General features: G+C 55.2%; 1 protein-coding gene across 5 annotated transcripts in view; it reads right to left on the bottom strand.

The window, feature by feature from the left end:
* Positions 1-3,214: 3,214 nt before the first annotated feature.
* The window catches only part of ASS1 (argininosuccinate synthase 1), a 28,711-nt gene continuing 20,749 nt past the window's right edge, over positions 3,215-11,176 (bottom strand). For 4 of the 5 annotated variants that reach the window (XM_058038461.1, XM_058038463.1, XM_058038464.1 and 1 more), the window contains exons 12-15: positions 10,078-10,209; positions 5,713-5,869; positions 3,999-4,064; positions 3,215-3,510 (exon numbers count right to left, since the gene is read on the bottom strand). In XM_058038461.1, the coding sequence (XP_057894444.1) occupies positions 3,456-3,510; positions 3,999-4,064; positions 5,713-5,869; positions 10,078-10,209 (410 nt within the window). In that variant the 3' untranslated portion in view covers positions 3,215-3,455. Of the gene's footprint in view, positions 3,511-3,998; positions 4,065-5,712; positions 5,870-10,077; positions 10,210-11,176 lie in introns of those variants that run through there. The other variant, XM_058038465.1, reaches the window with a different exon arrangement.

The raw sequence follows: 11,176 nt of genomic DNA, 5'->3' as shown, positions 1-11,176 counted from the left end.
TGTTCTGAGCTGTTCTTGGCAGTTCACGCTCAAATCCACATGCATAATGAACCTCACACCTGGTAATTACCTCAGAGAAACGGGAAAATGCATTATGGCACTGGTATCCAGCAGGATGTGGTAGCCAGGGATGGCTGGTCAGCTTCAAAAAACAGAACCCACAGAGCCCAGAACCCATCTGGGTGTGATGCACAAGGGCAAGGGGAAGGGCAGGCTCTGCAGCAGTCCTGAGGGACGGGCAAAACAGGACAAGTTCCAGGTGGGGAATCCCACCAAGCAGCAAGTGTGATGCCAAAGCAGCCACATTAACAGCAAGAAACTGCCACCCTTGCTCTTCCCTGCCTCCCTCCCACACGTGCAGGTGGCACTTTGGGGGTCCACATCTCTTCTGGCATCATCCCCACATCCTTCTCCTCTTCTCCCTGGGGAACTGCCACCTCTGGAGAACACATCACCTTCTCTTCTTTGACCCAGCACCTGTGAGCAGCTCTGTGGTGGCACTGGGGGTGCCAGTTCCTCACTGGGAATCCCCAGCCCCAGCTCTGTGCCCCATGGAGCCAGGCTGCAGGCAGCTCTCCCTTGCCAGGACAGCAGCAAATTGCAGTGCTACAGCTTTAAAGAAGTGTGTCTGCTCCTTGGCAGGGCTGGTGGCAGCGGGGAGAGCCAGAGGACACCTGCAGAGATCCCGTACAGCTGGGGAAGATTAGCCTTTTCCACTAGACAAGAGCCATTACCATGTTCCAATATACCATCACTTCCGCTAGGAGAGCCTGCAGATGAGATATCGATTGCAGTGACCCCGGCCAAGCCCTCCACCAGAGCCTGGGAGGGTGGCAGAGCAGCCCCATGGGGTGCAAAGAGGGGCTGCACCTTCCCAAAGGCATCCCCAGGGGCTGCCTCAGGGCTGGAGTGGTGGGTGATGCTCTGGGGGATGCTCAGGAGAGCTTCAGATGCCAGCAGTGACCCAGGTCCCTCCCCAGGGTCACTCTGGGCTCTTTCCAGGGCAGCTCTGCCCTGGGAATGGGCAGCCCCCAGCCCACCTTCACTGTCCTCAACACCCTCTGGGTGTTGCAGAAACAAGTTTTCACCTTAAATGCCAAAATATTTCCCCAAAAACATCTCAGCTGAGGAGTTCCGGGTGGTTCTCGCAGAGTGCTCCTCACCCACTGCTTTTCCCTCCTGGCAGTCGCAGCCCCTGAAATAACTCCCTGAAACACAACAGGGTGGAAGGACAATGAGAAACCACCAAGTCTTGGGAACTGGAAGGGCTGATGGCAATTAAGGCAGCAAGGTAATTAAATGTGGTGTCTGTCTCACAGCATCTTATCACTGCAGCCCCAACAGGAAGCATGGGCACTTTGGTGGGTGTCCTCTATGCATTGAAACCAAGATTTCTAAGAGTTTTTTCCTTTCTCCAAGACCCACATTGGGTTTGACTTGGCTTTTTGGATACACTGAGCTCTGCCTTACCAGCACAACCCATGTGCAGCCCAGTTGGAAGCAGCAGCTGGAAGCTGACACGTGATACTCCTCCAAGGCTGAGGTGCCGTGGCCATCACTGCCTCTGAGAGCATCCCAAGGAGCTGGAGCTGCCATGGTGGAGCCAAAAACCTCCCTGGACACTCCAGTGGGTGCAGAGACACAGGATCCCCTCAGATCTGGGTTCTGGTGTGAATGCTGCGGAGTGCAATGGCTTTTTCCAGGTGATGATTTAAGCACAGCTGGCCCAATGAGCTCTCACTGAGCTTTTCCAGCATTTCTCAAGCTTTGGGGCACAAGAATCTTGTGCCAAGACACTTTGTTTTGTTGTTGTTGTGTTTTGGGGTTCCCCCCAAATAAAAGACATCAGCTCCCCATTGCATCAAGCTGTTTCAAATTCCACTTTTCCAATGGGCTGCTCTACCACAGCCAAGGATGGGCATGGGAGGGAACTCTCACAGCTTCCAGGGCTGCTCACTGCCCCATGGGCCAGCACCGCATCCATCCCTGGTGTGGGGAAGGGAAGCAGCTCTGTTCCTGTGGTTTTGTGGATTGTTCCTCAGGTGAGGTTCCCAACCCTTCCCCCAGCTGAGAATGGGCTGCTGTGTGGTGAAAAGGGCTCCACACTGGGCTCCCAGCCAGGCTGGCTGCTCAGCACAACCTGCTGGCCACCAGCCCCACTGGGGCCCATGCAGAACCCCACGTGCAGCTGCACTTTCAGCATGGACTCGCTGCTGGAAGCAGTGGGATTGAGGGAATGGGGTGTCCCTGCAGAGCATCCCCACCTCCCCACAGCCCACAGGGGTTGGACAGGCTCCACCAGCCCAGAAAACCATTTCTTCCCTTCTCTCCCCTCTCCTGACAGCCCTCTGCTGCTTTCTCCTCCCAAGATGGTCGCTGCCAGTAATAGCAGGGAAATTCACATCCAAGCTGGGAAAATAACATGTTATTTTCCCAGCTGTGATGTCAGAGCTTGTCACACTCGCTGGCTTGGCAGCAGAGCGGGCAGGGCACGCCTGGACGTCCCCAAATGGCCACTTGGCCTGACTGTCCCATAGGGGCTGTTAAAATGTGCCCATTTTTGGTGGCAGCTCTGCTTTTGCTCCCCAAAATGCTTCCCTCCATGTTGGGAAGCCACACATTGCTGCTGCAGTGCTGGGGCTGCCACAGCAAGCACAGTGCTTGGTGCACCCCAGCTCCAGGGAGCATCTGTGCTCCTCTCCTGCGACATCCAAGGTGGGGACATCCCAAACCGTGTCCTTCCCCAGCTCCAGCACATCCTGAGTGTTTACACTGTTGGGAAATCCAATCCTTTCCTCTTTTCTTCCCCTCTGCTTCCACTACAGCTCCAGGTTTCTCGCTGAGCCTCCCAGCCAGGTGTGAGCATGGGGACACAGGGACCTGCAGCTCTCCAGGCATTCTGAAAGAGGGATGCTTTGCCCAGCCTGGACCCAGCACTCCTTTCCTGCTCACCTGCAGCACCACCAGAGGATGTTCCCTGCATTTTTGCCTTTCCCGAGTCCGCTCTTTAAAACTCACCAAAACGCAGCAGAAAGGATCAAGCCCTGTAGACCCTTTAGCACAACTACAGCCCCTGAAATGCCTCTCTGAGAGGTGTTTCCCACTCCCCACCTTCCCCACAAGGTACCACCAACCCCCCTCGTCCTTCGCAGCCACTTAACCCATCACAAACCCACAAAGCCGGGCTGGGGGGAGCAAACAAACGAGGCAGGAATGAAGCAAAGAAGCCCGGCTCTCCATGCCGGACCCGCGCGTGGCCGGGGTTTATTTCTTTCCCCACTTCTCCTCCGATGGAAAAACACATTTTTTCCCCCCCCCCCGATTGCATTTCACTTGCAGCCCCGTAACAAAGCCGTCACCTCCGCTCCAGGGAGACGAGTTACAATTACCAATTGCCACCACAATTAGTGCTACTTCTTCCAGAAATTAGAAAGGGGAGCGGGAGGCATTGATTGCTATTCATCCTGCTTTACGGTGACCTTGCTCTGGAGACGATGATATTCCTTCAGCCTGGAAACCGGGATTGGAAAAAAAAAATAAATTAATTGTAAATTAACAGTAAGAACACACATTTCCTTTCAATTAATTTAAGCAGAATGAGGGGGCGTGAAGAGCAGGCGTTTGTTAAGGCCTGTACAGTTTAATTATTTTTTTTTTCCCCCCACGAGATAATGTAATTAATCTTAGAGGAGTCGGGGGGGACACGGAGCATCGGGGAGAACAAAGCAGTTAACAGGCAAAGGAAAAATTAAGAGCCCATTATGTAAATTCAGCGTGTTTTACAGCCCTGGAGTTGGGAGGGGTCTGAGAAATAAGTAAAATAACGAGGCTGGCTGTGCTGGGGAAGGCTGCAATTATACAGGGCTGGTACTGGCAGGGCTGGTGGCACCCCACTGCTCAGGGAGAGCTTGCAAAGGGGGCTTGGATCACCCCCAGAGCCTGAGTGATGATGGAGGAGCCCCGGGGTGCTGGGGAGGGTCCCCCTGGAGCCCACAGACCTGAGGGAGTTGATGTTGATGAAGCCAGTGGCATCAGCGGGCTCGTAGTCCCCTTGCACGTTCATGCTGCGGAGAGAAAGGCTCTGTCACTGCCATGGGATTCCCAGGGGAACCTGGGCTGCCCTTTGGGAAAGGAGAAGGTTTGGGGGACCCCAGACTGGCTGCTCTGCCCTGCTGCTGCCCCCTCATCCACTGTGAGGGGTGAGGGGCAGGGTCCCTGCCAGCCCCTGGGGAAGGGGCACACGGATCTGCCATGCCCAGGCTGCACAGGCCCTGCCAGGGACACAGCCCCAAAATCCCCTCCTTGGTCCTTCACTGTATCATCACCCTTCCATCATCATCACCTTTCCATTATCATCATCACCCTTCCATCATCATCATCACCCTTCCATCATCATCATCATCACCTTTCCACCATCAGCCTTCCTTCCCGTGCTCTGGCCCTGCCCAGGGATGCTCACCCTGTTCCAGAGCAATCCTACAGGTTTGGCTCTAGAAAAGGGATGGGATCCTGGGCAGGAGGCACTGCCCCAGGCACAAACAGGGCTCCAGGCAGGCAGGGACAGCCCCACACTGGCGTGGGGGTTCATGGACCTGGCAATGATTCCTCAGAGCACACCCCCTTTCCCAAGGCAGCAGCCACCCACTGAATCCCAGCTCCCAACAGTTTCCTACATCCCCAAAGCACACGGCTCATTTCCCAGAAACCACAAACCTTAAAGCAGGAAGTGGAGGGAAATAAAGAAGAAAAAAATTAAAAAAAAAAAAAAAAAAAAAAAAGAGTTTACAACGATTTTACCTCCCCTGACGGGCTACAGAAAAACCTCTGTGCTTTTATTTTTGCTCATTCGAGTGGTTCTGACCTGCTCTATAATTACGTTACTTTCTACCTACTGTGCAGAGGCATTTCCACACAGCTCTGCCTCTCACAGCTTTCTCTCGGGTTCCTGTGACGCCGTCACTCAAAGGCTTTCAAACCAGCGATGTAGAAATCAAAAAGAAAAGGAAAATGGTTGGAGACGCAGGGAGAATAAGTGCCCCTGCTTTTCTCTCCCTCTCTCTTTTTCCTCCGTCCCACCCCCCTCCATCCTCCTTTTTTTTCTTCCCTCTTTTTTTTTCCTTTTTTTTTTTTAATACTTTATTCATTTAATCTCTCCAAGTGAGAGTGCAAAGCATAATGAAGGGTTGGGATGGATTATTAGGAGCTGTTGATTTTGAGGGGGAGGGAAAGGGGGGAAAAAAAGCCAGAGAAGAGAAAGAGAGAAGATAATTTGACTCCGACTGATCTAAACTCATTCGGGTGTATTTATGGCTTATAAAGTGTTTAGAGAGATTGAAAGGAGTTGAGGGAGGGCTGAGGGGGGAGCGAGCAAGCGAGAAAACAACACGAAGAAAAAGGGAAAAGCCAGAGGGGGGAAAAAAAACACCCCAATATTGACTTGAAACATGGCTCATGCTTCAGCTGTGTCACCTGTGCCAGTGGGGATGGGATGGGATGGGATGGGATGGGATGGGATGGGATGGGATGGGATGGGATGGGATGGGATGGGATGGGATGGGATGGGATGGGATGGGATGGGATGGGGTGGGATGGGATGGGATGGGATGGGATGGGATGGGATGGGATGGGATGGGATGGGATGGGATGGGATGGGATGGGATGGAGAAGGATGGGATGGGATGGGAAGCTCACTGTCACTCCTGCCCCACTCACCTGACCAGCTCCTCGTTGTAGAGGGAGCGTGGGGACTCCCTGCCCAGGATGTAGACGTGGCCCTTGAAGACAGAGAGGCGCACGGTGCCCACCACGGACTCCTGCGAGCGCCCGATGCATTCCCGCAGGAACTCACACTCAGGGCTGTGCCAGAAGCCTGAGGACACGAGATGGGATCAGCAAAGGGGCTTGGGGAATGCCAGAGGGACCTGGGACCCCAGGGCAGCCTAGGGTGGTCCCCAGGTTAAGCCTTACAAGGCAGAGCCTAGGTGATTTCCAGGGGAAGGGATGCGATTGCAGGACTGGGTGAGGAAATGAAATGCTGGGATAAGCAGGCTGTGCCATGAGGGTTGGAGATCTCAGGTGTTTCTCTGGGATTCACACACAGGCTGAGTGAGCCATGAGGGATGGAGATCTCAGGTGTTTCTCTGGGATTCACACACAGGCTGAGCCATGAGGGATGGAGATCTCAGGTGTTTCCCTGGGATTCACACACAGGCTGTGCCATGAGGGATGGAGATCTCAGGTGTTTCCCTGGGATTCACACACAGGCTGTGCCATGAGGGATGGAGATCTCAGGTGTTTCCCTGGGATTCACACACAGGCTGAGCCATGAGGGATGGAGATCTCAGGTGTTTCCTTGGGATTCACACACAGGCTGAGCCATGAGGGATGGAGATCTCAGGTGTTTCCCTGGGATTCACACACAGGTTGAGTGAGCCATGAGGGATGGAGATCTCAGGTGTTTCTCTGGGATTCACACACAGGCTGTGCCATGAGGGATGGAGATCTCAGGTGTTTCCCTGGGATTCACACACAGGCTGAGCCATGAGGGATGGAGATCTCAGGTGTTTCTCTGGGATTCACACACAGGCTGTGCCGTGAGGGATGGAGATCTCAGGTGTTTCCCTGGGATTCACACACAGGCTGAGTGAGCCATGAGGGATGGAGATCTCAGGTGTTTCCCTGGGATTCACACACAGGCTGAGCCATGAGGGATGGAGATCTCAGGTGTTTCCCTTCTCCTCGCTGCCCCTCAGGATGGGAGAAGATGATGGAACAAACTAGGAATAGGCCATGGGGCCATCCTTGTTCCAGCTCTTCTGGGCAGGGGTGGTCATGCAGATGAAAAGGTTTGTTAAGTAGGTATGAAATTGCCACTCAAACACCACCATCTTGGGAAGGTCAGGTGGAGACAGACAGATGGACACAGAAATGGGGGGGGATCAGCTTCCAGCCCCCCAAGAAAGGGATGAGCCACTCTGGGATGGGCAGAATAGGGGTCTGCCCCAAATGGCAGACTGTGCTCAGGGGTTGCAGCCCCACAGGAACCCCTCACCCCCAGCAGCTCTGGGAAGGGAAACCCCCTCAGCACTGGCTGGCTCCAGGGGGGACAGCAGCCCCTGGCAGCCCAAATGCCCTGGCCTGGGTGTTGGGGTGATGTGCATCACACCCCAGCCCCCCAAACACATCCTGGGGGAGCAGCTGGGGCACTGCAGGTGCATGGAGGGGCTATGCCCTGCCTGCCACCCCCACGCCCCTCCTGTCCCTAGGCAGGGTTATTAGCCAGGGAGTCCTGGGAGACCCGGAATAAAGCCTGGGAGATGCAGAAGGAGATAGAGGTGAAGGAAGAAAGAGCCCATTCACCGCCCTCCAGGCATGCCCCGCTTTTATCTCTCCCATCTCACACCAGTGCCCTCTCACCTTTCCCTTCCCAGCTGGGCTCTGGGGCCGAGGCCATTAAAGAAACAAATAATTTCTTTTGTTGTTTGGCCTGAGCAGCCCCTGAGCAGGGCTGCATCCTGCAGCCTTGTCCCTGGGGTCGGTGTGGCCCTGCTCCAAGGCACAGCACCATGGTCCTGCAGCACCTCACCACCAAACCCACCTCTCTGAACTGATCCCCCCTGCTCCAAGGCACAGCACCATGGTCCTCACCACCAAACCCACCTCCTGAACTGATCCCCCCTGCTCCAAGGCACAGCACCATGGTCCTGCAGCCCCTCACCACTAAACTGACCCCCCCTCAGCTGCTCTACACTGGAGGATTTGGGGACCCCTTCCCTAAAATCAACACTGCCATGCCAGTAGCAACCCCACTCCTTTTTTTGCTCCCCACCCTCCAAGTGCAACTCTTCATCTAGCAGCATTGATGTAAAAAAATCCCCGTAAAAATAAACCCCAGACACACTAAAATAATAACCAGCTGCTTAAATCCTGCCTCTGTCAGCTCCAGGTGGGAGGAAGCGTCCCCCCCTCTCCCGACCCCCCACTGCAGACACTGGAAGCGATCCCCCTTAATGACCTCCCCACCATCCTGCCCTAATCACGGCGCAGGCAGGGGGACAATGGCATTTCCGCACCTGGAAAGGAGGGAACGGCTTCAAAGCCACCCCTCCACAATGGGATCAATAGGAACAGGGGGAAGATAAACACTAATTCTCCTAAGAACGGGACTGGCTGCAATAATGAGGTGTTAAAGGAAGGTGAGCTTGAAAGCCTGGCCTCGGGCATGGGGACCCACGGGTGCTTTTTGCACCTTGCTGGGGTTGCTCCTTGGATTTAGGGTTGGCTGGCAGGGGAGTCTTGGACCAAGCTGGGAATCCCTGGGGATTCAACACGTGGAGTCAGGGAAACAGCAGCCTCTGCCTGGCAGGGGTGGGGAGGGAGAATTTAAACCATGATTTCCTCAGTGGCTTTTTAACCTGGTGGCTGCACAACGAGCCAGTGGTTAGGAATAAACAAACAAATAGGTTTATGCCTGAACTACCAAAAAAAATAGTTAAAAGAATGGCAGGCCAGGTCAAAGTCTAATAAAAATGGCCAGAGGCAAGAGTGGCACTGGAGAATGAATGAGAGCAGGGGCTGTGATCCAAAAGGAAGGTGCCAAAGGCTCCCCCAGCCCCTGTCAGGGCACTAAAATGTGATTTAAGCAGCAAAGGGGCTCAGGCATTAAATGCCAGCTGCTGAGGAAGATATAAGAGTGAATGTCCTTGGAGGGGAAGGTGACAAACACTGGCACAGAAACTGCAGGGGAGAAAAGCCTGACCCAGCCCTACTGATCTGCTGCTGCCCAAAGCCTGAGCTCCCAAAATCAGGTTATTTCAGGGTATCTTCCCGGTGAAAACCCCACAGGAATCATCCCATCCCAGTGGTTAGAGACCCCTGAAGTGATGGGAGGAGGAGCTGGAAGGCTGAGAAATCAGTGACTGACAAATGTTTGGCCATGGGACAGGAATGTCCTGCTGTGGGGCCTGCTCAGGGCATTCTGGGCTAATCCCACTTCCTTCAGCTTAGCACCAGGGCCTGGATCAGGGTGGATCCATGGAGCAGCCCCCAGGGCAGAGCTGGTTCTCCCCCCAGAGTGCCAGGCCAGGGCACAGGGGAAACTCTGAGCTGTGACCCCCTAAACTCAACCCACGGTCTGGGGCTGTGGCTGCTGCTCAGAGGGAGGACACAGAGCTTCACTGCTGGGTGAGCCCCTCTCCCCTCGTTCCTCACGGCTCCAGCCCTCTCCAGGCAGGGCTGTCCTGTCCCAGAGCAGGAGCCCCAACCCGCAGTGCCCCTGTGTGGGCTGTGCACCACATAGCACAGCCAGGACCCTCCATTCCTCCAGAGAGAGCCTCCTGTGCCACACTGCCAGGGCTCAGGGACACTCCAGAGCCTCCTGTGCCACACTGCCAGGGCTCAGGGACACTCCAGAGCCTCCTGTGCCACACTGCCAGGGCACAGGGACACTCCAGAGCCTCCTGTGCCACACTGCCAGGGCACAGGGACACTCCAGAGCCTCCTGTGCCACACTGCCAGGGCTCAGGGACACTCCAGAGCCTCCTGTGCCACACTGCCAGGGCACAGGGACACTCCAGAGCCTCCTGTGCCACACTGCCAGGGCTCAGGGACACTCCAGAGCCTCCTGAGCCACACTGCCAGGGCACAGGGACAGCTCTCCAGCTCCAAATGCCACAGCAGGGTTTGAAGTTTAAAGTTTGGGTGCCCCATACCCCAGATATAGGAGGCAAAGGCAGAGGTGGAAGGGATTGGAGGGGAGAGCTGGGGAAAGGTGACATGAGAGGGGACAAAAGGATGGTGAATTACCATCCAAATGTGCTGGTGGTGGCACTGGGCTGGGAGAGATGCCATAAACCAGCCTCATGGAATATGGCATTGCCTCCCAGAGGCAGGCACAGAGCTCCCTGGGCAGGAAAGCAGGCACAGTGTGGGGTTTTGCCCAGCCCAAATCCACATTTCTCCCCGGGAGCAGCCTCAAAACCCACACCTCAATTTCACCACCAAAGGGACCTGTAAGCTCCAGCAGCAAGGAGGGAGGATGAGGAGGAGGCTGCTGTGGCAGGACTGGACTGCACCTACCGTTGTACACCAGCTCTGAGAATTTCAGGGAGAGCCCCTGCTTGATTTTCCTCACTTCCCGGTCCATGGTGAAGGCCTCGATATCTAAATGTGCATGGTACAGGATCGTTCCTGCTGGGGTCTCATAGATACCTAGCCATTTTTCCAGGCAGGGGGAAAAGCAGAAAAAGAGAGAGAAACGAATGAGACCAAAACTGTCAGCAAATGACAAAAAATAATGACTTGGCTGACAGAAGGAGCCGTGGTCGAGCGCATTCAGTCTCAGCTCGCTGTAAAATGCATCTGTCATTATATTCATGCTGGGGCCGAGACAGTCCACTCCGCACCTTGCGGAGAAAATTTCTAGATTCCCCTCTTTGAAGAGGCACTCTGACGAGGCTAAATGACAGGGTTTGGGAACCGATCCCCCCACCCATCCGTGCCCAACGGTCTGCAGCTGAAAACCTGTAATTAGCAGAACGAGCGGGGCACAGGCATGGGGAGCGCGCAGTGCCCTCCTCTCCTCGCGGCTGCCGGGAGCCAGCGAGGCTACCTGGGGCTGCCAGGGCAACTCCTTCAGGCTTGGCAGGGCCCCCCCAGGCCCTTCCTGCTGCACGAGGCCTGGGGATGGAGGGTGTTTAATTATTTTGGCGTGCTGCTCCTTTGTTCTAGCCGTTCAAGGCTGTTTGTGTGCGTGGTGTTTAAACACGAGCGTGGCCAGGCGGTTCTGCCGTCCATGGAGGTGGAAATATTGTGGGGAAATGCTGAGCTGGTGTGGCTGTGAGTGTGTGATGGGAAAGGCTGTGAGCTTTAAAAAGGGTTGTCTCCTCCAAGCCCAGCTCCCATCTCCTGCACCATTGATCCTAAATCCATTTGGGGTCCAAAATGCTCCAGGCAGTGGTGGGGTCACAGCCTGAGTTCCACAGCCAGGGCTGTGGCAGCAGCCCAAGGCTCTTCCATCACACCTCATATCCCAAGCCAGGGCTGTGGAACTCAGGGTATGACCCCACAGCCAGGGCTGCTACAGCAGCATGTCCCTGTCCCCTGCCTGCCCACAGCAATGCTGGGCAGCTGCTGTGGTGCAGTCATGGGAATGGCAAAGGGAACAAAGTCCCCACTG

This window comes from Melospiza georgiana, chromosome 20, assembly GCF_028018845.1.
Source record: "Melospiza georgiana isolate bMelGeo1 chromosome 20, bMelGeo1.pri, whole genome shotgun sequence".
Classification (NCBI taxonomy): domain Eukaryota; kingdom Metazoa; phylum Chordata; class Aves; order Passeriformes; family Passerellidae; genus Melospiza; species Melospiza georgiana.
This window is presented reverse-complemented; position numbering and strand designations above follow the sequence as displayed.